Below are 27,363 nucleotides of genomic sequence, written 5' to 3' on the forward strand. Positions count from 1 at the left end.
TAATATAATGTTGTATTATTTTTTATTTTTCGTTATTCGGTTTTAGGGTAGAAACAGAGTTGTACCACGACCGCATGTGTGGAAAAGCACTGAGCTCACCGCCTGCTTCCTGTATGGAGTTCCGACGCCATCTTTGGAAACCAGCTACTTACATTTTTCCCCCACCCGTATTCTATTTAGCCCCCCTACTCCTTTTGATATATTCCCATGCTATGATTTGATTGGTTGTTAGTACTTGGAATACGTCCGAGTACGAGCTCTTAGAGCCAATTGTATAGCAGGAGGCGTGGCTTTGTGGAATACGGGTGCGGAAAAAAATGATGCGTTAGCTACCGGTAGAGCGGGAAGCCCGGCTGCTGTGGTGTTGCTCCGTTAGGAACCACCGACTGACTCAGACAGACTCGCCCACCTCCGAGCCTTTCTTCCCCCCCTCTCTTCGCTGTCACGAACTGCTCGAGCACCATGGACCGAGATCACTTTGTATACCAGGCGAAACTCGCCGAACAAGCAGAAAGATACGATGGTAAGTGTGAATGCTGTTTGTCGCGCGAGGTTTGTGCAGCGCGCGCTGCTTATTCCACACTTTCTCCTGTTAGCCCGTTAGCTTCTCCGCAGGCCGCTTTCCAAGTCATGTTTTTAATACTTGGAAGGTCTGTGTGAGTCGGGAATGTGGTGTGAACAATTCAAGCTACTCCGTTTCATATTGTTTATGCAGAGAAAATGATAATATGAGTCTTTAATTGAGAAGGACCGACTCTTTTATTAAGCGGTTATGATTAATGGGATGGGAGGGGGAGTAGTGCTAGCTATATCACTGCTTAGTCGAGGCCTTATTCTTATTCTCTCTCTCCCTCTCTCTCTCTCTCTCTCTCACACACACACACATATTCTTTGCAATAAGCGCACTTTGAACACTGTAACCGTTCAAAATACTATAATTTTAAAAAGCACCAGGTGTTAATGAACGCGTCTGGTCACTTTGACACGCTGAGATTAGATGAACTATACATTATTCATTTCCAGGCTAACAACATGCTCGCTAGCACTGTGTCACCGAGTCACGTTGCTAACAAGAAGGCTTATTATCGGTTTATTTTTGTCTTTAGATTAATTATGTATTTAGTAGAATATACCGTTATACCTTTTTTAATTCGTTACGTTTAACTCGCACGGTGACTTGCTTAACTAGCATAAAACGCGTAATAATATGTAGTAGCTTTAGCCTCTGCGTTTAAATGGACACGAGTAATGCTAGACCCAGGCAGCTAACTCATTTGATTTTTATTTCATAGATTGTCCTCTTTCTAATTATAGATATATACCAACTCGTATGTCAGTCAAACTTTGTGAGTTCAGTTAGATAAAATGCAACGCGACCTCTTTATAACGGCTAGCGTTATTGTTTAATTAGCCACCCATGCTGCATTCAATACACCTAAACTGGACGTTTTATTAACCAGATAAAGTGGCATCACTAAAGGGTCGTTTGTAAGACTTGGCACGAATTTGTGGGAAGAACTAGGTATAGAAATCAGACCATTGCTGGCTGATGAGCTATTTATGTTTAATAGACTGCGGAGAAATGGTTTTCCATGTCAATCAAAACGTGTAGCAGTGCAGTGGAGGTTGCTTTATAAACACACGTCCTGTATGCTTTAGGAGTGAACAACATCAGGGTAGATACTGGCCTAAAACACAGAATTAAAGGAGAAGTCCACCTTTACACACAACAAATATGTTTACGTTGAAAGAATTGTGCTGTGGTTAGTAGTCCTAATTTGTTGGTTGGTGCCATTTAACTTGAACTATTAAAGCATTCGTTCTTAAGGTTAGTATTCAGGTTGTTCAGGGTTGACTTTTCCTGTAGTTTCCTTTGACCCTCAGTGTTGCCATGTGGCAACAATTAACTTTCTCGACAACTACTTTCATAAATAACTAGAACAAGGGGGCTTTAATGTTATCGTTAAAAAAAAAACTGCAGCATGTTGCCATGAGCTCTCTGACAATGTCCAGCACCAGAAGGTAGCAGAGAGTTGGATTGGTCCCTGAGAGAGTCTGATTAGGATGCGTACGTCGGACGTTCAGGTACGACACGATACAGTAACACGTTCCTGATCCTACAATTTTTCATTGAGTGAGTCCAACCATAATTAAGCACCTGGGTTACTAAGCTCCGTTACTTTTCTTGTCCAGGTAACGTGCGAGTCTAAGCAGGATATGCATGGAGTTAAAAATAGTGCAGATCAGTAAGTATTTATTGTATGCTTGCTACATTAGTGTGTAATGTAATCGCATTGTAGAGCCTGTTATGGTGGACTACATACTGATAGTGATTAACGGTATGTAGATAATACATACATATCGATAGTGATTCAGTCACAATGGAGGGGTGATTCCTTGTATCTATGTTGCATCAAGTTTGCGTGCCGTATTCTCCATATCGATCCTTAAAAGTATCGGCACCCTAGGCTTTGCTTCGTGTCACCGTTACTCCAGTGGTAAACGTTCTACCACTCAGTTAGTTGGCTGTATTTAATGAGTACTGGATTAGCTGACTAGTTGGTTGTCATCGACTACTCCTTGTTTCTCAGTTACTACAGGGTTCTGCTGGTTCTGGTTTCTGATGCGTAACCGTAGAGGGACTTCTGCTCTAAATTAAAGGTGGAGACGCTGGTGCAAGTTGGGTCTCTTTAGGATATCTAGGGCACTGAAGAGAAAGTGGTGTGATTAGAGGTTGTACGGAAGAGATGCTAAGAGCAGATTGCTGATGAGAATTACATGCTTGTATTTTTAGTTTTTTTAAAATAGAAATTTATAGAAAAGCATTGATCAATGTTTAACCTTGATCTAGAATGATTAAGAAGTAGTTTTTCTATAAAGTATTTTTGGTGTAGCCCAGTTTTTAGGGGTCGGTGTCTGGTCTGACCTGTCCAGCAGGTATCTATCTATATACGAGTATGTAAATCAAACCCTTCCTTCTGGTTTTTGTACCGCCACAAAACATGTTATTTTCATTAGTTTAACATTCACTTTTTTTTCTTCTTCAGTATACACGATTGTGATATTGCAGGGGGATCGCTATATAAGTGAGTTCTTTTCAAGTCATTAAATGTAAAGTCAGATCGTCACGTGGTTTTGTAGCAACTTCCATGTTTTCAGTGTGTCGCGTCACCTTGCCTTATGCTGCGTTTCATTTCAACACGACTACCCTCAGCCAAGTCGGCAGGTTTCCGCTGACCAGTTGTGTTCAGCTCTAGAGTCAGTCGACTAACGAGCTTTTATTCACTCAAGTTATAAATGTTATATCGATTTAATAATAATGATGGATTTATACGAGTGTCGCAGTGTACTTAAATTCTGTGGAGTCTCCCTATTTAAGGAAAAATTAAATAAAACTGTTCATATTTGCTCGTGCTGATTAGCAGCATTACATTTATTTTGGTTTGGTGTTTGATATAATGTTTATTTCTCGGTGTACGTCAATAGCTGAGAGTGCAATTTTAGCACGTAATAAAATTACACCTGTAGTCGTGGGAGCCCGGTGATGGATTGGCACCCGGTGATGTTGGACTACCGAGAGGAAGGTCATGAGTTCAAACCCCAGCACTGCCAAGATGTCACTGTTGAATGTAAATCGTTGTGGATAAGGGTGTCTGCCAAATACCATCAATTTAAATGTGCACTGTCATTGGCCATTGGCTTGGAACATTATATACTTCCGTTACGGAGCTGTTCAAGAACGTGGATGAAGTCTTCTTTTTAGACCCTTCTCCACAGCCAGCAGGAACCCATGAGGCAGTGGGTACAGCTGAGGTAATGCCAGTCATGCTCTCAGGGGGAGGAACGCAGCCCCATGTGTGTAGAAGGGTTCAGCAGGAGAGAGGGTTGGCAAGGGAGATGGGGTGGTTCTCCTCCTCTTACATAAGCTCAGAACAGAACAGGCTCATCCTGTCCATTCCCCTCTACTTGTCTTTCCAGAGGGGGGAAAATCCCTCCTGATAGAAAAGGCTCCCATTCGACATCTCGTCTTCTTTCTGTCTTTTCTTTCTTACTACGAGGTGCAGTGTCTGCGGTGCTTTGGACGCCGTCGGAGGCTCCTGATCTGTGAGAATTCCAGTGCAGTGGTGTAATGGTGATGCCCCCCTTTCCTCCCCCTGCCTTCCTGCTATGTCGTTCCACACCATGCAATCTATAGTCAAGAACAAGGCTTACGTCAGACTACCTTATACACTCTCTTTCAAACACACACACAGTAGAGATTTCCATCCTGCTGCTGGCATTTGTTCTCTTGTGCTTCAGTTTTCGCGTGATTAAAGATATCAGTCTCAAAACTTACTCATTCTGGTAGGGGCGGTGGTGGCTTGGCGGTTAAGGCTCTGGGTTACTGATCTTAAGGTCGGGGGTTCGAGCCCCAGCACTGCCAAGCTGCCCCTGTTGGGCTCTTGCGCACGGCCTTTAACCCTCTCTGCTCTGTGGGTGCTGTATCATGGCTGACCCTGAGGTCTGACCCCAACTTCCTGACATGCGAAGAAAAGAATTTCACTCTGCTGTAATGTATATGTGATCAATAAAGACTCCCTATCACTAGTTGAAGCATGCAGTGTGTAAATCTGCATTTTTGACTTTGTACACCCCGTCTCCCAGAAGCTTCAGCTGGACGTCCGGGAGCACCGTTATTGATGTAACTGTTTCTGCGATAAGTTTTTATCAAGGAGATTGTGATCAGATTTGCTGTGATCAGATGTTTTGCATCAACGTGACTGTCATTTGCACGGGAAACTTTGTGTCGAGTTCAAATTTGGTGAACTTGGATGAATTTGCATCATCAACCAGTAGCACAACTAATTTGGCAGCATTGACCTGTAACGCAGCACAAAGTTAAAAAAAAAACAATAAAAAAAAGTAGAAGAATAAATGCTAATTGTTAAGGTAGCTAAAAATCTGACAAAAATCTTCTCCAGTGTTTCTTCACTACAATATTGCCAGGCAAAGCTGAAATGCTAAGTGATGGCCAAATTTCCACCTGCACCGGAATGGACATTTTTGGTCACCAGTCTTAAATTTGGCATAGGCTGTTTTTCAAGAAAGACATTTCACTGCAAGTTTACTGTGTTACTCGGGCCATCACGAAATGAAACAAACTATGCATCAGAGTTACTACTACGTTATGCTGCTCCGCATTCCCATATCGATGATATCATCCCCCTGCTTCCACTGCTTATCTTCAGAGTGCATTTGTCTGTCTGACTTAGGCGGCTCCTCTGGGACGGACTCATGAATCAGCTCCTCGCTACGTGTTTGGGCTTGCGCCGTGCATGCCTACTATCTTAGAAATGGCCAGGAGCTCATGTGTACAGAGCACTGCAGCATGTCCTAGCATTAGCAGAGGGTGTTTCTGTTCTTTTTTTGGTTGGTCATTTTGTATTCCCTGCGCATTTAGTCCAGTAAAAGCAGGTCCTAGATGAGCATTATAGAATAATGATGGGGCCTTGTCTGCATTCTGCGCAAAACATGCTGGCAGTCCACCAGCCTCTCCATTAGAGAGAGGAAGCGAGGGAGAAATGACACCGTTAAAGGGCGTCTTCTTGTAATCACTTTAATAAAGATTTAAGAGCACACAAGAAACGGTCCAAAGAAAGTACTTTATGCACAAGGATTTCCTGGGCAAGGACTTTTGTTAATGTTTTTAGGTGTTTTGGCATTGTAGGCACCACTTGCTTGCTGGATCTAGTTACAAGTAGATTGGCAGGATTTTTTTTTTTTTTTTCTTCTAGGATTTGAGTCTGGTTTCAGAGTTTGCATTAGTGGAAGTTCAGTCAGTTTACATGGCCAGTGGTGTTCTTGCTTTTGGATTTTAAATCAGTTCAACCTCTGTTTCATGACAGAAATGATCAATAATCAATATCCATTCATTTTCCATACTGCTTATCCTACACATGGTCCTACACAGGGAGCCTAGAGCTCATCCCGGGGGACTTGGGGCACGAGACACCCTGGACAGAGGGTGAGTCCATTGTAGAGCACTGTCGCACACACACTCGCACACCCATCACAAAACCTGAGCAGTACATATATCTATGGTAGACATGTTCAAACTTTTTTCCCGCATGAGGACCACTTATTATTGTGAGGAGGGGCTTCCAGGGGCAGTTAACCTCAGCAAATTCAATCCACCTACACATTTGTCAATCATTCCAGATTCAAATGTTGATTTTATTAATACGGTGTATTATTGAGTAATAACTTCTTGCTCACTCCCATGTTAAAATACGGTGCTTCTGCACAAAACAAGAGTTGGCAGGTCTTATACAGTTAAATTTTTTGATATTTCCCCTCTCACCCCTCATCTGCACCATCCCCGCAAGTTTTTTTGGGTGTGCCACACAGTTTAAAGACCTGATCTATGATCTCGTTATTGTTCTGCTGGCCACCGGGGGTTCTATTTCTTCTGGGTGCTTGCACCCTGTCTGTCGCAGCTATGTTTATTGTCATTAATAATGTTTGTTTGTCTTTTTGTAGTGATTCGTAATCTGCAATGTCGGTATCGCAAAGGCCAATATGGCAATAATGATTAACAAAAGGTTTGATTTTCTGCTCTGATTTTAACAAACTGTACAGAGATCTTCGCAGTATGGCCACATTTCTTTGAGCTAAATTTAGGCATTCAGTTTCAGCTAGCTGTGTCACATAGCAACGAAGCACCATTACATCGTACAGAAGCAACCTGATCTTAAATACTATGATGGTAAATGGTAGTCATGCTTCTCTTCTGAGAACCTGCAGTCTTGCAGTCTTGTCCTATCAAGAGGACATTTTTTTTAAAGCTAATAGGTTTTGTTGTGTAGTGCTGACACTTACTGAATGGCCTGAGGGCTTGAACACTCTTTAACCTGTCGTCCCTGTTCTTAAGCAGAAAAGACGATCCGCCTTTTATAATGGCCAAGAGCTCCCCCTCCTCAACTTGAGGGTTGCCTGGCAACAAGCTCAGTGGGAAAGGTTAAAGGTCACACTGTTTAGAAATAGCCACAGCTTGTAACCCTTCTAATGTGGGAGTAACCCGATCTAAGCTTTAGATTTATATGTTTATAAGACATCTCGTAAACTGTTATGTACCATATAGATTTTAATACATTTAAAAAGTTGTTTTTTTTGGCACACGTGATATTACAAGGAACAATTAATCCTGTAATGCCCAATAGTTTGGCAAAACCCTGGCATATTTGCATCAGTGTCGGTGATTCAAAATCTTTTCTTCTCTGCTTTTTGGAATCATCTCCATGGTTTGCCTCCATCTCTCTCACACACACATACACACACAAGGCTGTTGACTCGGCGGTACAGTCCCCCCCCTTTTTTTTTTGTCTTGTCCCAGTTTCCAGCACACCTAAATCAGGTATTCAGTGTTGTCTAGCTTTGATGTGGTGTCGTTGAGTATATTTTTCCACTGTAATTAAATTTTCCTCTTGTCCGTGGCGACAGATTTGCATTTGTCAGGTGTAATGTAGTGAAATAAGGACACAGGTGTTTCATAGGCCCTGCCCATGTATACAGAGATCTTTTTTGTCCTTTTGTCCACACGAAAACAGGATTTTGGTTCACTGAAAAAGAAGCTTAACATAAAGTTTTAAACAAAATTATAAAATAATTGGGAGAAATTTAAAACTCCATTTCCACATGGAAAGGGCCGTAGTGATGGGCAAGAACACGATCCGTCACTGTCTTTTTAATCAACCAAACATCCTCTGCTTTGTGCCATTAACGTTTCCACTGTAAGCTCACAGGTGACATGGCTTGTATGTGTGGATTTTTTTTGGGGATGCAGAAATGGTGGAGTCCATGAAGAGCGTCGCAGGGAAGGATGTGGAACTGACGGTGGAGGAAAGGAACCTGCTGTCCGTGGCCTATAAGAACGTCATCGGTGCACGGAGAGCTTCATGGAGGATAATCAGCAGCATCGAGCAGAAGGAGGAGAGCAAAGGTGGAGAAGACAAACTCAAAATGATCCGCGAATACAGGCAAACGGTGAGGACGCGTCACAGAGACTTTAAAACTGTTCAAAGCTGAGGCAGTACTCATTGTACTTCATTGTTCATTGTATGCGTTTCCAAAGCATTTCATCTCGACGTGTCCATTATGTTGCTCTGTGTTGAGTTCTGTGTTAGAAGTCTTTCAAAATACTTGCATCTAGTAGGCGTCTTGTGCTTTCACACTTAAGAGTATTTTCACGAGTGGGTTCTTCTACACTCCAAAGCACCCCCCCCCCCCCCCCCCCCAAGAAGTGTTTTGTATGGGAAGCAGCTGGCTATAAAGTGATGCAAAGTGTTTTGCGTCCCATTCGCAAAATGGGAAAACGACCATGGAGGACAGGTGAGCTGCTGAAAATGTTCTCGAGCGAGTATAAGGAAATCTATGATGCCGCTGCCTCTAAAATATTTCATTGCCAGTATTCCGGTAATGCCATAAAACTAAAAATAACAACTTTGGCTGTTTTTTGTTTCCGTGATGTGACGTCCGACTTTAACGGGACACAATCGCACGAGGAACTCGGATTCTCTTTATCTTCCGTCTTAAAAGCTACATCATGTTAAATCCAGTTACTCTTTATTACTTGATGATAAATGTAACGTAGATCGCAAGCTAGGCCGGTTAGTTAGCCAGCACTAATATGACTGGTAATGTTGCTATGGTTACAGTTTTCATGTTGTGTGAGCCTTTCACCTTCCTTCTCCATATTAGCACTAAAGCATCTCCAGCTGGTGTTTTTTTTTTTTCTTTTCTTTTCTGTGGAAACAAACACAAGTGTGAAAGCACCCTTAGGTTATTGACCCTCTTATTTTTCTTTTAAGGTCATAGAAACCAGATGTTCCACACATTTCTTGCGCAGGATGGATTTGCGCAGGACGGTGTTGTTTTCAACCCGCACTGCCTTTCCATGGTGATAACATTAGCCTAATCTATTAGTAAGAAAACGGTACAGGCTGGCATATATCCTTTCTTTAATTCTAACCACCTGTGTGTTTTTTTTTTTTTTTTTTTTTAAAGCGGTCGTGTAATACCGTGACTGATTCGATCGTAAACCTCCTCATGTCGGCTTGTTATCTACTCTTGATATGAAACACTTGTGTTTCCTTTGTAGGTGGAGAAAGAGCTGAAATCAATCTGTAACGACATTCTGGATGTACTGGACAAACACCTCATTCCTTCAGCCAACACGGGCGAGTCAAAGGTTTTCTATTACAAAATGTACGTTCACATTCACACTACAAACCGTTTTATTTTATTTCCGCCAGTGCTGTCGGGTAACACCGGGCTGGGCGGTATGATGAAGTAATAAACAATACACTTTCCTGAGATATCACAAATATCATCATCTCTCTTTCTTTAAAAAAAAAAACGTTTTCCTGTGAGAAATATTGCTGTGGTATCTTCTCTATATCACCCGCCTCTAGTAACACATTAAGCAATAAACATTTGACAGAGGTGGTACTTTTATCGCTTGTTTGCTCGTTTAAGCATTCCACAGTCTGTTGATCTATTGATTATTTTGTTTATTATTATTTTGTACATCACAACTTGCCAAAAGCAGTGAATGTTTTTAAATGTAGCCTACCGGACATCCAGTGCAGTGAGTACCTTGAAGTTACAGCTCGTTATACAGATTAAAATGAAACGCTCTGGCCCTGTGCTCTGTTCGTGATGAAAACACTGTCCTGCTTTGGCCACTTTGAACAGGTGCAGAAAGTCTCGCAAGTTGTAAACCTTCAAAACTAGATGCGTTCCATAAATACGTACCGTCACAATTTATTGTTTTATACTCAGCCGTATTTAAATTGTTTTGCTTTATTTATTTTATGTCTCTCACTCTGAAACAAACTTAAGCTTCAGGATCATGATTCTTGTGTGTGTGTGTGCACAGGAAGGGTGACTACCACAGGTACTTGGCAGAGTTCGCTACAGGCAACGACAGGAAGGAAGCAGCCGAGAACAGCTTGGTAGCATACAAAGCAGCCAGCGACATCGCCATGATCGAGCTGCCGCCGACACACCCCATCCGCCTGGGGCTGGCACTCAACTTCTCAGTCTTCTACTACGAGATCCTCAATTCTCCAGACCGTGCCTGCAGGTCAGCTCCAGATAGAGTTTTCTGGGTTTGGTCTGAATTCCAAACTTATTTTCAAGCATCCGTTCTATGATATCTTCTGTGCATGATATTGCAGTTGAGGGTAAATTACATGCAGTACCCATTCAGGAGGTTGTTCAGTACAAGAACAAATGTGCAAAGCAAAACAAGTAACCGATCAGGAACGTACAGATTCAATACTGAGAATCACTACGATACGCCTGAGGCTGTTTTCACACTCGTGTCTATTAACGGATTTCTAAAATCAGAGTGTAATTAATACTTTTATCCGTTTGCAGCTTGATCTTCACGTTGGCTACGTTTTCATGCATCAATATTCTGATATTAATCAGAATTTGTTCATATTATATTTAGTATTGAGTCATGGAAACGCCACAATCTGATTGGCCGATTCAGGTTAAGACAATATTCTGGTTCCCCGTCCTGGAATATGCCTGTTTTAATCAGAAATTTGTTGCATGTAAACACCTTATTCAGAAAGGAGATTCCTGTACATGCTCAGGCCAGGCCGCAAGGAACTGTGGGTGCTAACAGGTGCTTAGCTGTAGGCTAGGTATTTAGGAATGGCAACTCGGGTATATAGCCATGTATACAGGAATATTTCGGTGCCTGTACACATATAAACACTGTATTCGGAATATGGCTGCAACCCAAAAAAAAAAAGTTGTATATATTTGGAATTTGGTGTGCATGTACACGGAGTGTGATATGAACCAAAAAAGCAAAGAAAATGTTTGCTGTGGGGCGTGCAGGGCTAAAAATGTGTTTGTAAAACCTATTAGTTTATTGGTCAGAAAAAAGCCTATGGAAAAAGGTAAATGAACCTTTGCCAAACACAGAGAACATGGAGCTGTAGCTAAATAAACGATTAGATAATTATACAAACAACTAGCTTTGAAGAAATTGTCCATCACACCCAGGGTTTTTCTCAAGTTGTTTGTCTGCCCATGTATTCAGAGCAAAGTGTTTCTGCAGCGCTACAGCTCTATCCATTGGCTCAGTTTGCAGCTCAGTTTGCAGCTCGCATCTACAAAAATTCTGCAACCCCAAAAACACACAGGTTTGTTTAGTTCACTTCCTGCAGTCGGGTTGATTCAGGGTCAGCTCACGGCAAACAAAGGTGTGAAAGCAGCTTCGTGGAATTTCTCGTCCAATCTGATGTTTTATATATTGCACATTTGACCACACGTCCTCAATCGGTAACTATTGACCTACAAAGTGCACCTTTACAGTCATTTTTACCCGAGTATAAATGACTAGTGAGTTTTTTTTTTTTTTAAGTTCTTTATCCTGAAGCTCTGTTGCTCTGAAATGAAAGCTAGAGTTAGAAGGGCTGCTGGGTTATTTATGGTTCAAAGTCAAACACACGTGAGTCAGACTCGGGTGAGTCAAGCACATCAACCCATGAGGCATTTCAATTCAGCGCCACCATGATTGAAATGGAGTGTTGAATGTAATCACAAGAAGCAGCTGCTCTTCTGTGTGTATAAAATAAGCTTGTCATAGTAAAGTCGTCCAAAAAACAAAGTAATAAGACGACTGAAAATGCAGATAAAGCGCCCATGTCTTTACCTTCGATAAGAAATCCTGATTCTATGTGTATGAATGAGAAATGCCTCCATCCTGCCTGCTCTGTTACAGGATCTGTGTTTTCATGTTGGAACGTGTGTTTTTTAGCAATGCAGAAACACTCGTCTGGCAAGTGTTCTGACTTAACTTCCAGTGAATTCCCTTTTTTTCTTTTTCTTTTTTTTTTTTTTTTTATTATAAAGAATGTGGCAAAGAACACTTTCACCACACGGCACATAAATGCTTTATATATCCCAGTTCATTTGATCATTCTTATACTTTTAACAGTGAGTGAACATCTGGATCCCATTTGCAATTCTAGTACAAACCTTTTAGACTCCAGTTTAACTCGGCCTGTACAGGATTTCGCTGAGGGTTTTTTTTTTTTTTTTTTTGGGTGATTGGTAAATGGTCTGCACTTATATAGCGCTTTTTTAACCTTAGCCGGTCTACAAAGTGCTTTACACTGTGTCTCATTCTCACACACACACACCAATGGTAGCAGAGCTGCCATGCAAGGCGCTAACTTGCCATTGGGAGCAACTCGGGGTTCAGTGTCTTGCCCAAGGACACTTCGGCATGTGGGGTTACGTGGGCTGGGAATTGAACCTCCAACCCTACGATTAGTGCACAACCCGCTCTACCACCTGAGCCACAGCCGCCCTTGTGTTGTGGCCAAAAATGCTTGTTTTGTTTTTTTGTCCTTCTTTTGTGGAAAACTACGTAAATTGGCGAAATTGTTTACACGGTCTTTTTCAATGACGTTTGTTGATAAATGAGACCTTTTCGCTGTGCCCATGTTCGACGCGCATGAATCGAAGAGGGTGAATGCGTGTTGTGATTACGTCACGTGATGCATCTTGGCCCAAATCTGCGGAAAACCTGCGGTAATATTTTTTTTTTTTAAATTGCAAGCTCCTCCGTATATTTGCAGAGTTTGCTTGATTTTTGCGTTCATTTCTGCGATCGCAAAACCCTGGATGGACCGCTCAATTAATCCTCTGTGGTGTGTTCGTCATATTCCTCATATGCATATATTCATGACGAGTGTACACAAAAGCTCAGCTCGGGCGATTGCGAGTCTCCTTTCTGATCACGCCGCATTTCATTCATCAACCACCTCCAGATGAGCGTGATAGAAAGCTGTGTTAGGAAAGCTGCTATTTACTGTGTGAGGTGTGAAACAACATCAAACCAGCCCTTCATGTCTTTGTGAAACATCAGCTGTGCATCTGGTCTACAGCGGATCGCTAATTCATCAGTGTCTGAAGGTCTGCTAGGCTTTATTTAAGGACTGATCAAGGTCGTATCAGGGTAACTGTCTTTTTATCATGAATTACAATATGGTATATTAAAAAAAAATAGTTTAGTTAAACACAACATTTTAACTGACAAGAAACAACAGCTAGGCATCATGTTTGACATTTTTGAGTCCGTATAAGTTCAAGTGCAATCTTTACGTATTTATTTCCTTTTATTTGTGCTTCTAGCTTCTCAGCTTCTAATAATGATCGTTCTAGTATTGCAGATTGAAGTGTTTTGCAACAGAGTCAATAGTTTAAAAAAAAAAAAAAAAGTTAAATTGGTCATTTCTGTTTGAGCTGAAGGTTATGTTATCGTCTCAATAACAACAAATTGACATAAACGCTTCTGGAAGACGCGCTACATAAATAGATTCTAAAAACTTAGGAAACATTTATTTAGTGTTTTAGAGGTAGTATGTAGTGTTAGGACTTTGTAAAAGTCTGATGTAAAACTGTTCCTCTAAGGTATAGTGACACGGCAGAGCCAACTCTTGTTGATTTTCTAAAACATCCAGTCCGTCCAGGATTTCGCAGAATTTAAAACAAAATTCGAGCAAAATCCACAATATTCTGTGGAGCTCGCTTTTTTTTTTCTACATCACCGCAGGTTTTCTGCAGATTTGGTCCAAGACGCATCATGTGACATCACAACGCACATTCAGTCAAAGCCCTCTTCAATTCATGTGCGTCGAATATGAGTACAGCTCAAAGGTCTCATTTACCTACAAACGTTACTGTGAAAGAGCGTGCAGAACAAGTACGTGCGATTGCGATTTCGCCGAGTCAAGTAGCAAAAAAGGCAAGTTGCTTCGCAAATTTCACAAAAAGCCAGCGAAATTTTCTCAAAACTCTGCGACATCCTGTACAGACTAAACGGCACATCCCAAATGTGTTTTATTTATCTTATACTACAACAATTTATCAGCGATTTACATTTTATTAAATTATTAAAAGTATTTAAAATAATTTAAAATTATTAAAAGTTTTTATCATCTATTTATCTCTCTAGATCTCTATCCATTCAATGTTTTGGTTCGTTCCTGTTATAATCAACGGGTGTTCCTTATATACTCCAAGTTGTTGTGAATAGTTTGCAATTTAAGAATGAAGAGGATGGTATACTGGTTTGGTCCAATAAAAAGGAGTCCTCCATCCTGTGATGTGTTTTTTTATTTATTTATTTTTTTTATTTATTTTTTTACACATTTAAAAAAACCAAAAAAAACCATAATTTTACATAATAGTTTTTATTACATTTAATAATTGTTTAAATGTTACTTGAATATTCAAATATTTGAAAAGTTTAAAATATTACCCATTTTTAAAAACATATCACAATTTTATGAAGGAAGTTTGAAATGGAAGCGTGTCTCCCTCAGGCCTGACCCTTGACCCGGTTGTTCTCCTTGACTAGGTTGGCGAAGGCGGCGTTTGATGATGCGATAGCAGAACTGGACACGCTCAGTGAGGAGAGCTATAAGGACTCGACACTTATCATGCAGTTGCTACGCGACAACCTGACACTATGGACTTCAGACATGCAGGGAGACGGTAAGAGAGCGAGCAGGACCACTGAGCTCAAGAGCAGCCCGAGGCGCCGTAAACTGTTTACACGTCAACCGCTGGGCTCTGATTGGACACGCAGTTCAGTGGACACTTCCTGTTGTGTCCCTAATTTCTCATTCGTTACAGCAGATTCTTTTTCTGTTCTTTACTTGTCCCTTTCATGTTCATAGTTTCTGACCGTTTTCTTTTCCTTTCTTTTCTTTTTTTCTTTTACTTTACTTTTTGTTTTTCTTTTTCTTGTGTCCCTTTTGATTTATTACAGCTGATTTCTTTTCCCGTTCTTTCCTTTTCTGTCATGTCTCTAATTTCTAACCAGTTTGAACTTTATTTGCTCTTTTCCTTACTTTTTTCCTTATTTTGAACAACCCTCCTCCCGTTTTATTTCTATTTTATAAAAAATTTCTTTCCTTTTGTTAATTTTGTCCTTTTTTTATCCCTTTAATTTTGTTTTCTTTATCTTTCCTTTCTTTTTGTTTTTATTTAATTTCTTGGTTGTTTCTTTCATTCTTTTTTCTGTTAATTTTCTTGCTTTCTCTCTCTTTTTCCATTTTCCTTGCTGTGTTACATTCTTTGTCTCTCTCGCCCTGTCTCTTTCTCTCTCTTTCTCTCACCCTGTCTCTTTTTCTTTCTCTCTCTCTCGCTCTGTCTCTTTCTCTCGCCCGGTCTCTTTCTCTCTCTAACTTATGCTCCTCAGTTCTTTAACCTCTCGCTCTCTCCCCCATGTCAATGGTGTAGATTCTTAAGGACCTCCACTCCCCCCTCATTTCCCACTAGAGCTCCTCTTTGTAAGTTATCTCGCTTCTGTGCTTTTTCTCACCTTTTCTCTCTCACCTCTGCTGCTCCTTACTAACTACACTGCATCCTGCTGTGTGTGTCCAAGTGAAGATCTGTTTATTGTCCTCAAAGCTTCGTCACGAGGGCAGTGTGTTCCTCCCGTTCACATTAGATTAATCTACACTTTTGCACTCGTCTGAGGTCTTGCTCCAGCTAGCCTAGCTTGTATGACATCACTGATTGCTATTCCAGTCCCTTTTGTTTCTGGGCCTTTGTTTGGCTCCTTGCTAATTCCTCACCATGCATCGGTGTCAGGCAGTTGGCCACACAGTCGCCTTGGTTACACTGCCAAGCAGCAAGCGGCCGAGAAATCCTAGTGGGGTTCCCGCAGCCTGTAAATGAAGTTCCAGCTAACACTGCCTTGCATAGTTCATGATTTTTTATATATTTTGTACACATTTAACACAGCGCCTTGTGTCTGAGTGAGCTTTATGGACACTTTTAAAAACACACTCGGTCTGTTGCTTTGGAACACTCTCCGTTATATGGTGTGTTTGTGTGCATGCGATAGGACAGTCTGTGTACAGTACATTATCACTGTTTTATAGTAGTTTTCCACAGGACACTGCGGTACAGCAGCAAATCATCGATTCCACATTATTTCTATTGTCAAGTGACCCTAGGAACTCAGCTCTTGGCAGAGAACCAAGAGTACCACACAGGGGCATATGGATGAAGCCAGAAATAGAGCTAATATGGAAAAAAAATACACTAGTAAGCAGCTTCAGGAGACAATATCACTACGTTATCAGAACCTTTTAATTTCCTGCAGTAAAGTTTTACAGTTGCTGAGATTTACCTCAGGTTTTCAGGTCAGAAGCCTTCCGTTTGCACAGTACACTCACAAACCACACACAGACTGATTTCCACTGTTTTATGAATACTTGCATTCTTTAAAAGTTATAAAAATGAATAATAGCGAATGATTTCCAAACACTGCTTCATATATCGTTCTGAAATCACGTTAGAGACGCATAGTGCTGAACCAGCAGGACTCGGGGAGGCGAGTTGTTGTCTGAGGGATAAAGTTTTCTCCAAAATGTGCACAAAAATGAGTTTCAGCTTTTCGTTATCGCTCAGTACTGTACGTCCCCCAGACTGCTCGCTTATTCAGGCAGAAACGGCACGCAGTGTGTAGGGAGAAAAAGTGAGGGAGATGATCGTACTATGTTCATGTACCATGAGTTTATAAGGTTATTGTGTATTACGTGTTTAACGATATTTTATCACGTGACCAACATTTTGCTAGATAAAAATGAGGCGATCCATTTGCACACACCGCAGAATTCAGCGTCGACTTTCACGACAATTAATTGTTCAATTAAACTCTCGATAAAACGTCAAGCATGTGGTGATTGTCAGCCAGGTTTGCTTGCTTTCACAGTGTAGGAATTTCTAAAACATTTCGCACGCTTTGTCTATTTGCTGCACGTCATCTTCAGCAAGGTAAGAAACGAATGCTGAAATTTCACTCTCCGAGTCGGAATCTCTTCCACAAGTTGAGGTTCTGAAACTTGTTTTCGTCATCCGTGCCGCGGTGCATGTCTCTCCCATCCGAGTCACTTTAGCATGGCCGTTTAATTCATCTATTGGGACTGGTCGTTGACTCGTTTAAACGCAGGTTACAACTCTGTAGTACTGACGATAACTCGTGCAGTTCTAGGCAGCAAGTCATCCTTATTGTTCTAGTCACCACACAACCTTCAGAGATCTCGTCCTGCTTCTATGACGAGTACTTGAGGAGTTGGGGAATATTCTGAGATTGGATTAATAACCATCCTTTGCCATACCACACTGTCCAGTGGTCAAATAGCTTTTAGATACAGAAGAATCTGTAATAATGAGCTGTTACACATACTCGTCATCCACTTTATTAGGTACACCTGCACGTTCATGCAGTTATCTAATCAGCCAATCATGTGGCAGCAGCAAAGTGCAAAAAGTCTTGCAGATACACGTCAAGAGCTTCAGTTAGTGTTCAGATCAAATTGGGGGAAAAGTGTGACTCTTTGTGACTTTAACCGTGGCATGGACGTTGGTGCAAGATGAGCTGGTATGAGTATTACTGCTGATCTCCTGGGATTTTCACACACGACATCCTGCGAGTTGAGGATCTGCAGGCTGAAACATCTTGTTGATGAGAGAGATCAGAGGAGAATGACGAGACTGGTCTGAGCTGACAGGAAGTCAATAGTAAATCAAGTAAGCACTCTTTACAACTGTGGTGCGAGGAAACATCAGGTTCCACTCCTGTCAGCCAAGAACAGGAATCTGAGGCTGTCATGGGCACGGTCTCATAGAAACTGGACATTTGAAGACAAGTGTGTGTAATTCCAATGAGATCAGCAGTTTCTGAAATACTCAAACCCTGCCCATCTAGTACCAAAGTCCATGTCACGATCAGTCAACGTGCTGACCCTTTTTCCTTCATTCTGATGTTTGATGAGAACATTACCCATCACTCTTGATGTGTATCTGCATGATTTCTTTAGCATTGTGCTACTACCACATGATTGGCTGATTAGATAACTGCATGACTGTGCTAATAAAGTGGACAGTTTATTAAAATTTATTTATACAGTTTAAGTGTTTGTTATTAAAATTTGAAGGTGGGCGTGTTTTTATATCAGAATCAGTTTTTGTTGAATCTCCTCTGAGAGCTGATCTGTTGTCTTCCCAGGTGAAGAACAGAATAAAGAAGCACTGCAGGACGTGGAAGACGAGAACCAGTGAGACGTCACCGCATTGGACACTCTTTCCTCTACTTTCTGTCTCTCTCTGTCTCTCTCTCTCTCTCTTTTATCCCAAGTCTCTGGTCCTGCCCCTCTCAGGTCTCCATGGTATCACCGAAAGAGCTCTGAAGTCACTCCGTCTCCCCCAACACTCACTCTTTTCTCTCCTGTATGTCAGTTTAGCGCTCTGCTCTTTTGGGTTACACCCTGGGCATTTCTAAATGTTCCCCCGTCCCCCCCTTTACCCACCCTTCAACTTGGCACTATCAGATCCACACATGAATTGACCTCCTGAGTGAATAGGTATTGTGGAGAACTTCCCCTGCTGATTTATTTGTATTAAACTCGCCGAATGTCGTCTGTGTACGGCCTTATTTTATGTCTCACTTTGCTTTTATTTGAGCGCGCGGTAGCGGTACGGCATCGTTTGCCTCTGTTCCGTGATTGGCAGAGTTATTGCTTCTGTAATCACACACATTGCTGACTGTGTCATGGCAGCTGGGATGCTAAATCTCAGCTGGCTTTTCTGGGAGATGCAACACCCTGCAAAGGGCATTTATTTTTCTCTGCTTTGTTTTCAAAGGGATGCCTCTTCAATTTTTTAGGTGCCCGTTGTAAAGCAGGCTCTCGGAGCCATTGTGTTTTTCTGCCAGTCTATTCCTGTTGCTTTGCGAACACTGGCAGAACGTCGTTCCAGCACTGTATGTGAACACGCGCTCCTGTCTAATCAGGGGTGAAAAAGACCCCAGGGGAACTCCTCAGCTTTTACTCATATTCAGATTATTATTATTTTTGTTCAACTTGGTTCAGATTCAGATTTCTTTGCCTTCGCTTCGCCCCCCCTTTCTCATGCTCCCATTCCTCTCTTGCTCTCTAGAACTTTCTCGTTTTCTCCTCACCTGTTCGGTATGTGTCACTTGAATCTGATTTGTACTACTGGATATTCTGATCGGAGCCAACACGCACCATCTGTATTCTTAATGAAACACAGCATGGGATTAACTTTAACTTTCAAATAAAACCAAATCTAAGTTAAAAAAAAAAAAAAAAAAAAAGACGACATTTTCTTACGTGTCTCTAGTTTGTAGTGTGAATGTGTCTAAAATGTTTAATCATTTAGAGTGTCCCATCGAAAGTCGCTTAAATTGGAACTAAAAATGTCTGATTCAGTGGTTTTTGCTGAAAAGTCAGACAGACTGGGTATCGTTTTGTAGTGCAGAAATGAAGTCAGTTCTTATATAAATGAAATCTTTTTTCTTAGTTTAGTTTACTACTAAAGTAGCAAGAGTATAATGGATATTTTAAAGCATTAAAGTAAGCCACAAAATGCTAATATCAACAAATATAAATGTTGCTTTCCTTTCATCGTATCTGTATCATTATAGCTATAATGTAGTTATAGGGGAAGTTTATAATTGTTTATTAACAAAATTGTACCATTACTACACTACATGAGCTAATCATCAGAGATGCCTGGAATAAAGGCTGATGTGGGGATTTTGTGGGATATAGATATTTTTACCTATTCTAATTACTAAAAAGGACATTATCTATTTATATGCATGCTCGTATACACCCAAAAAATGCCATTCCATTGTATAAAACATTCAAGTAACATGAGACTGCTCTAAAACACTTCATAGAAACAAACAAAAAAAGTTAAAATATTTGTTGTTCTAGTCAGTGTTACGGGTTGTCACAATACTAGATTTTGACTTCGATGCCAATACAAACTTTTAGTATCACAATGTTCGATACTAATACGGTACTATGGCAAAATCGAAGCTTTACCAGTTACCAAGTCTGGTTAAAATATTTGGAAAATAATAGTTCTTCTTTACATAGAATAAAAAGCTCAGAAAATAAGTATAAAACAAGAGAAAAGTTATTAACTGAGTTTTATTTTGAAGTAATAATGATGGAATAAGATCATGTGGTTTTAGTTATTTCAAAATAAAACTGTTAGTTTATTTTCAGCACTTTGCTCCCCATATTCATGACAACTTATGACATAGTTTTAGTTCCATTAACAGCCTTGTGTTTCGGATGTAATGACATTTATCTGTGAACTTGCCGTTTTTACTGAACAGTTACTGCCCTTAAATATAAGCCTCTTATGACTAGGTCAGGACCCCTGTATCACAAGAGAACAGGCAAACTCTACACACACAGGGCAGAGGTGCGAATCTAACCCCCAACCCCGGAGTTGTGGGCTGGTTGTGCTAACCTCTAAGCAGGTCATGACAAAATAGTTAAATTGGTGCTACAATAGAATTAGTTTAAGTACTGCTTTAGTGATTGGTTGTTAATAGTCTCACATGAAACCTTTTTTTAAAGACATTTTAAGGGCACCCTGGACTGAGCAAGGTTGAATTGTCAATGCGGATGTGTATCAGATTTTGGCACTACATATGAAAAGAGCAACAATCAGAATTGAAAACTTATTATTGCTGTTCACGTTGTCATGAAAAAGTCAGATCTGTGTCTCACATGAGGAAAATGAATGAGTTGAGGCACGATTGTCTGATCTGTAAGCCTAGCCTCATAACTGGAGCGTTCGGTGTTCCATGCGAGTGAACAGCAGAGGGAGCTAGTGAGCTGCACATACTGAGCACTGCTTAAGTTCACTCACCGAATGTTGTGCCCATAAAGCTAATTTAGTGTGTTTAATCTCAGATAAAATATACAAGCGCTACTAATCTTATTGCACATTGGTTTGTTTATTGCACTCAACAACATACAAAGGTTTCTAATAATTACTTTATTTGAGTCTACATGATACATTTCCCTTTCTTTTATGGTGTCATAAGTGAAATTTATGAAACCGTTTGAAAGAATCTTTGAATCTTTCATTAAAGCCTGTGACGATGAGGACTTTCACAGATGAGCACAAAAATAAAAATGAACACAAGGTTGGGAGTGAAAAAAAAACAAAAAAAAACCTTTTCTAAATAATAGTGTGCTTAAAATAATCCGACTGATATATTCCTCACGTGAGGATAAACGTGACAATACAGTGGAGAAACAATGTTCAGTAACATGAGTGACATCATACATATATTAGGGAATTTTGTTTTTAAGTACAATCCATAATCAAGAAACAAGACAAATAATTTGTAAATAAATATATACATATACAACTAAGACATCCAACTCTTGCTGAAAACATTCTGACAAATAAGGGGATAATAATCAATAATAGTTGACTAATAATAGTTGACCAATTGACAACTCATAGCCTACTGTAAGGACACAGTCCATCAAACACAGGTTTAAAAACATGCCCTAAAACATAAATCACACTATACCAATATACTTTATACGGTTTTCTTCAGTCTTTATAAATATTAAAAACATCACAAATCTAGGTTCTGGCATCTGCTCTTTATAAAACTATGTCAATTTTATTTTTAGTAAACATTCAGCAACAATAAAGAAGACTTTTTTTGTGTTTACTTTTAATGTACACACTTATATATATTTAAAGATCTCGGTAATATAAACATTGATCGTACCTAAACATACACAACCAGGATAACAAAACCCGTACAAACTTTTTTTTTTTTTATCAAACATAGTGACGCTCACTGCAAAAACTTAAATAGTAACAGTGCTATTCTAGAAATGCTAAAAATCCAGAGTTCACGTCATGTTTCCTAAAAATCCGTTTCAAAGCTGTGAAGAAGAAAAAAAACAAACCAAGAGCCTCTTTTTTTGTGCAGGAAATGCTACTAGTCAAATCTCTGTAGCTCTAGTTACTCTAATAAAATCCGAAACACACGGGGACGTCCTCGTCCTCACTTCTGAAGTATTGCTACAGTCAGTGCAAAACAGTTACTTTACGAACACAAGATTACGTACAGTATACAAACACAACTTGAAGTAATTGTAACGTTAGAGGTGAGAGATTGGAGCAGAAAGAGCTGTTCCTACCTGGCAGGTGCATGCATGAGTCAACACGCAGAGTTATTACTGGGGAGGAAAAAATTTACAGCACGCAAAAGGTGAACTTCTGCAGAAGACCTGAAACCACTTCTCTTCATTTATACAATAAACACCTGCATCCGGTTGCACCAGCGGAAGTCAAGTTTAATGTTAATGGCCTACACTCTTTTGAGTTTACTAACTAGGCTTTTAAAAATGAACAGGTTTCTCAGTGAGCAGTCTTACCACGCAGGGATTCAAAACGGTTTACTTTTCATTTTGGTTTGTTCGGAACAGATATTTACATCACGATATTAGTTGGAAACGAAATAAAAGAACCGGTATTAACGTTATTTACATAAGTTCAAGTGGTTTTATTGTTATTTCAACCGTATACAGCTGGTACAGTACACAGTGAAAAGAAACAGCTTTCCTCCAGGACCACGGTGCTACGTAAAACTACACATTAACCACATCTGATAGCCTACTCTGATTATAGGAAGCCTAGGATATAAATAAACCCAAACAATGCATTTAACCAGAAATATGTGTATTTATTTTTTTAACAAATATTGTCTTTTACTAGAATTGTAAAAATACTTTAAGAATTTTGGTCTATTGGGAAAATGTTTAGGTTTCGGCGATACACTGCAACTGAAAAAAGAACTTTATTAATTGGTTAAGCGATTTTTTTGTTTGTTTGTTTTCAATTACGTTCTGTGAAAATTTTTTGCCCCCTGTTACGTTATAATATTCATTTATAACTTAAAACTCACACCTACCCATAGTAGGTGCAACGCTAGCCTTAAATAAAAACCCCCACTTTGTTGTAAAAAGCAGATCATCAGTTATGCTTCCATCCAAGATGCGAATTTTAACTTATGCGAAAAATTGTTATACTGCATAAAACATTTGCGAATAAAGCTTCTATCCCACGTGTTTCTATCCCACGTGTTCAAGAGAACAAAATTATCGCTTCTGGGGAAACTGGTGCAAAGTCGTCTATCCAAACATACCAATCAAGCCGATTGTCTAATCGCACGATTCGCTGAGGCAAAGTCACGTGACTTTTTTTGATGCGCATTGAGGAATCCATTCAGTAAATATGTTTCTATAGTAGTTTTTGCTCAAGTCTTCTTACCGAATAAAAAATTACCCACTTCAAATGAGCGCATAAGTATTTTATGTACATTTTGGAGATTTTATTTGCATCTGGAGTTTTCATCCAGTGTTTTTTTTTTTTTTAACGCGATATCCCAAAATTCATATAAAAATACATGGATGGAAACATAGCTATTGATTCTGTCCACTTTTCTATGGGTCTGCATCAATCTGATTTTTCTCAGATCAAGAACATGTATTTTTCATATTAATCAATACCGGAACTCATAACGAAATGAGTAAGTTACTTCGAATGAATGAATTATCAGGCACGTGTTTGAACATTTAATTTAGCTTTGTTTATGTTTCCCAAGTGTTCACACACTTAGGCTACAAGGTTTGTTCTTTATAACATTAGCGAGCTGATTTCTCTAGACATTTTTCTCAACTAGTTAGTGTTCGCTGCTAGTAATGAACTCCTCATAGTAGGAGTTTGATGTTGAAGATGTCTATTCAGGTTATTTGTATCGATATTTTTGCTTTGATTGTCATTTGTAGCCTGTGGAAAAACCTCCAGATCGCCATCATCACTGTTTAATAAGCGACAGAACGCACACTAGGCTAGGCCGACGTTATGAAGTATCACCAGGTATAAGATGCTGGCATCGGAGCATGTAAATAAACACGGCATCAAACCGATATTAACAGATTCACTTCCCTGCTTCTTCACCCGTCTTGCTTGAGCATGTAGTGTTTCCTGTTAACGTCGAATCACGTTTCTGATTGGCCGGTTATGCCACAATACATTTTGCCACAATACGCCACAATACATTTTGATCTACGATAACTTTACGCACTACTATGTTTTGCAAAAATTCCAATCACTCTCGCGTCCGGCTGGTGCAACTGGCTCCTCGGCATGTTTTCAGGTCTCACTCTACTGGTTTCATATCCGTGGTTAAAGTTGTGTCCTACAATGTTGTGAGTTCACTTGTACGCCACTTTGGATAAAAGCAACTTCTGAATGAATAAAAGCGAATCTAAACGTGTCGTGATTCCGAGGCTGTTTCATTGTTCTTCCAGGCTGGTTTGTTTCATACGGACATGTTCCTAAACGCGCAGCCACAACCAACAAGATGGATGGTTTTTACGAGCAATGCTACAACTTTGTACTCAGAATATACGATCACCTTCACTGCTGTGTTATCTGCTCAAGAGTAGGCAGCGATGCTTTTATGGACGAAGTGGAACTCTCTTTGAAATGATTCAGTGTGTGAACTGAAAAAAAACAAAGCTGTACATGTACAGTGTAACTGCATTTGTCGTCCGGACAGATGCGGCTTCAGGATCTTTCGTTCTGAGCTATTAGTCCGTCCGTCCCTCTTGAGTTTCCTCCACTGTCTCTGCTTGGCCTGAGATTCAGCTCAGGTTAACACCATGTCCAGTGTGAATGAATCAAAACTCAAAACGAGAACTAAACTGGTTTGACTGGTGGACTTGGATGGAAGTTGGGATGTACAGGAGTTTTTTTTGTTTTTTTTTTAAAGCTGCCCAAAGAGGATGGAGCAGAGGAGGAAGATTGAGTAAAGCAGCAAGAGGCCCAAACCCAAACGCCGGTCCAGCTTCCAGCCGTTCAGGTGAACACTCAGCACCTGGACGCATGAGAAAGCGCACAACAAAACACTTGGATTCCTTTTTTTTTTCTTCCTCAAAATACTCAAAAAGGATATTTGAATATATCTGAAGTATGTGGAGGTTACTGTGGACATTTGGATAGTCATCGGAATATAAATACAAAAAAATTGACTTTGAGTGAGGTTAAGGTTAGGGGTATGTGTAGCATTTCTTTTAATTCCCCAACAGAACTCAATGAAAAGACATTAATTACAGTAAAACTAGGGTGTATGGGTGTAAGACTAAGGGTTACTCACAGTGAGGAAGACAGAAGCTAATAGCAGGATAACCGAGTACACCAGACCTTTATTGTTGATGAACACCTGGCAATACACGGAAAAGAAACAGTGACAGGAAAAAATAGATATATAGAAAAATTTGTGCAATCGTGTAACCAGGAAATTCATTACAGTTTTCACGTGAAGTCTATTGTGTTGAACTGATCCACTGTTTACTGATGGAGACTTGAGTGCAAAGCTATCATAGCTAGCATAACTGTTCATATGAATTGTGCTCCAAAGCCATCCTCAGTAACCTCAACGATCTTTCGGCTGTTCATGTGGGGCCAACCTCAATTAATCCATTAAAGACATACCGACATTGTGTCTCACTTATCAAGCTGGATACGGACGTCTTTATTCATAAACCGTTCCTATGAGCGTTTACACAAGAAATTCGGTATTCATGATAATCCCGTAATGTTGGAAAAAGTTTTCATATCCTACTTGTGCACCTGAGTGTGTGTAAATTTACTCCTAGGAAGACCTCGACTTGTTTGACGTCAAATCATATCATTTACATGGATTACTGCACTTACTGTCAAGTTGACATTTTTAAATAGCTTCTTTGTTTTTTCTTATTTTAAAAAAAATAGCTTCTTTTTATTACATTTACAGTGTTTAGCCCTCATCCTGAGCCACTTATAGAAGTGATTTGGAGTCTCCAACAAAAGCACATCCTCATGCTAGTTCATTAAGACAGGGACTAGCACTACCATTGAGAAAATCTCAAGAAGCTCAGTCATTTAATATTATTGCCATTAATTAAAGAACATAAATAACGAAAGCGAGCCAAGACAAACCCATAAATTAAAGACAAATAAAAATGGTCAGTCAGTTATAAGAAAAGTAATGCCGCCATTTAAAAGATGGATGAGCCGGTCTGTCTGCATAAACACACACCTCAGCTGAGGGAAGATTGAGGTCACGCTCATGAGGTAAAACATGTTTAAAGACCGGTATGAATTTTTTCAGAGGATGAAAGCTGGGTTGTAAATCGGTTCTGATTGTCACTACATCTTCCTTTAATGCTGTGCAACACTTCCCGCATGTCGTCTCAGACACTTAAAACGATTTATAAATAGAAGTTTCACTGTGGGATGTGCTTGGTGTCCATGAGTACAGTTTGGATTTTTTTTTTTTCTTCCCTCATTTAAATGTCAGCTCACTTAATTCACACCTAATTCAACATCTGGGTATTTTTTTTCTGGTGCTGTTACACTGCTAAATAATTGCATTGCCATAGAAGTAAGTCAAAGTATCTTCCACTTCTGCCTTTCTTCCTTTCCTTTCAATGCTCATTTCGCTCTCTCGCAGCTCTCGGACCTTTTCTGGCTTTTGTGGGCGTCACTGAATGCAAATGAGCTGTGCCAGGAACGCGCTTTGCACTTTTTTACGAGTGAGCATCATACGCATGCGAGTACAAAGAAAAATCAGTGTTTGAAAATTCGGTTTGGCTTACGCAAACCGGTTTGGTTATGATTCTTGACTCCATAATCCAGCACATGTGTGTAAGATTTATGCCAGCGGTATATAAAGTAGAAGTTCAGGTAAAAATGAAAATGTAAAGTAGCTTCAGTGTAAAAGTACAGGAGTAAAATTGAGACAATGAACATGTTTTAGCTGCTCGATTGTGTTTGGGTTAAGGGGATGTGCATGAACATTGGATGAGAAACACAGGAATATTTTTTTTCATATCCTTCCACCTAGAATTGGATCGATAGCTGTTTAAACATCTCACAAGTATGCCCCAGCTCTTAAAAGAAGCGAAAGTGTGCTCACCGATGATCCATATTCGACCACCAGCGTTCTGAGCATCCATGGGAAGCCCAAACCCAGCAAGATGTCAAATATATTACTGCCTATTGAGTTAGATACCGCCATGTCTCCCATACCTGACACAAACACACACACACACACAAAAGAAAGAAACACTCTAATAAGTTGTATGTCTATTCATCCGAGACTTTCCTGCTCCCTTGCTATTACACTATATTTACACACAGTATTATATAACACTCAAGTTCTGTTCCTGTTGGTCTTAGCTGAACGTTTTGCTCTGCTACAAGCTATGAGATTATTTGTGTAGATTTAGGTAGCAAAAGTGAGGTGGGGGAAAGCTTTTGGCCTTTTTTAAGGTTCAAAAAGCTTTCTTCATCCACATGCAGACCCTTCCACTCACTGACCTTACCGATATGAACAAACTGAGACTATTAAAGACTATAAAGTCTTCTTTGCAC

General features: G+C 40.0%; 2 protein-coding genes across 2 annotated transcripts in view; one reads left to right on the plus strand and one right to left on the minus strand.

Annotated features, from left to right (window-relative positions):
* Nucleotides 1–321: 321 nt before the first annotated feature.
* Nucleotides 322–18,520, plus strand: LOC128603391 (14-3-3 protein epsilon). The gene is made up of 6 exons (XM_053617776.1): nucleotides 322–523; nucleotides 7,823–8,022; nucleotides 9,137–9,243; nucleotides 9,917–10,123; nucleotides 14,429–14,565; nucleotides 18,095–18,520. The coding sequence occupies exons 1-6, from the start codon at nucleotides 463–465 to the stop codon at nucleotides 18,145–18,147; spliced, it is 765 nt and encodes a 254-aa protein (XP_053473751.1). The 5' UTR covers nucleotides 322–462; the 3' UTR covers nucleotides 18,148–18,520.
* A 4,801-nt stretch (nucleotides 18,521–23,321) lies between these two features.
* LOC128603390 (sodium/potassium/calcium exchanger 3) overlaps nucleotides 23,322–27,363 on the minus strand; it is a 44,990-nt gene continuing 40,948 nt past the window's right edge. Inside the window, exons 15-17 of the mRNA XM_053617775.1 lie at nucleotides 26,906–27,018; nucleotides 25,103–25,168; nucleotides 23,322–24,823 (exon numbers count right to left, since the gene is read on the minus strand). Coding sequence (XP_053473750.1) covers nucleotides 24,713–24,823; nucleotides 25,103–25,168; nucleotides 26,906–27,018 — 290 coding nt within the window. The 3' untranslated portion in view covers nucleotides 23,322–24,712. The remainder of the gene's footprint in view (nucleotides 24,824–25,102; nucleotides 25,169–26,905; nucleotides 27,019–27,363) is intronic.

The sequence above is a fragment of the Ictalurus furcatus genome, chromosome 28 (genome assembly GCF_023375685.1).
Source record: "Ictalurus furcatus strain D&B chromosome 28, Billie_1.0, whole genome shotgun sequence".
Classification (NCBI taxonomy): Eukaryota; Metazoa; Chordata; class Actinopteri; order Siluriformes; family Ictaluridae; genus Ictalurus; species Ictalurus furcatus.

Bases quoted from the DNA above. Each gene is read 5' to 3' on its own strand.
- LOC128603391 (XM_053617776.1), top strand. From the start codon at position 463: ATGGACCGAGATCACTTTGTATACCAGGCGAAACTCGCCGAACAAGCA. The intron at 524-7,822 runs GTAAGTGTGAAT...TTGGGGATGCAG, and splicing joins ACAAGCAGAAAGATACGATG to AAATGGTGGAGTCCATGAAG. The intron at 9,244-9,916 runs GTACGTTCACAT...GTGTGTGCACAG, and splicing joins AAGGTTTTCTATTACAAAAT to GAAGGGTGACTACCACAGGT.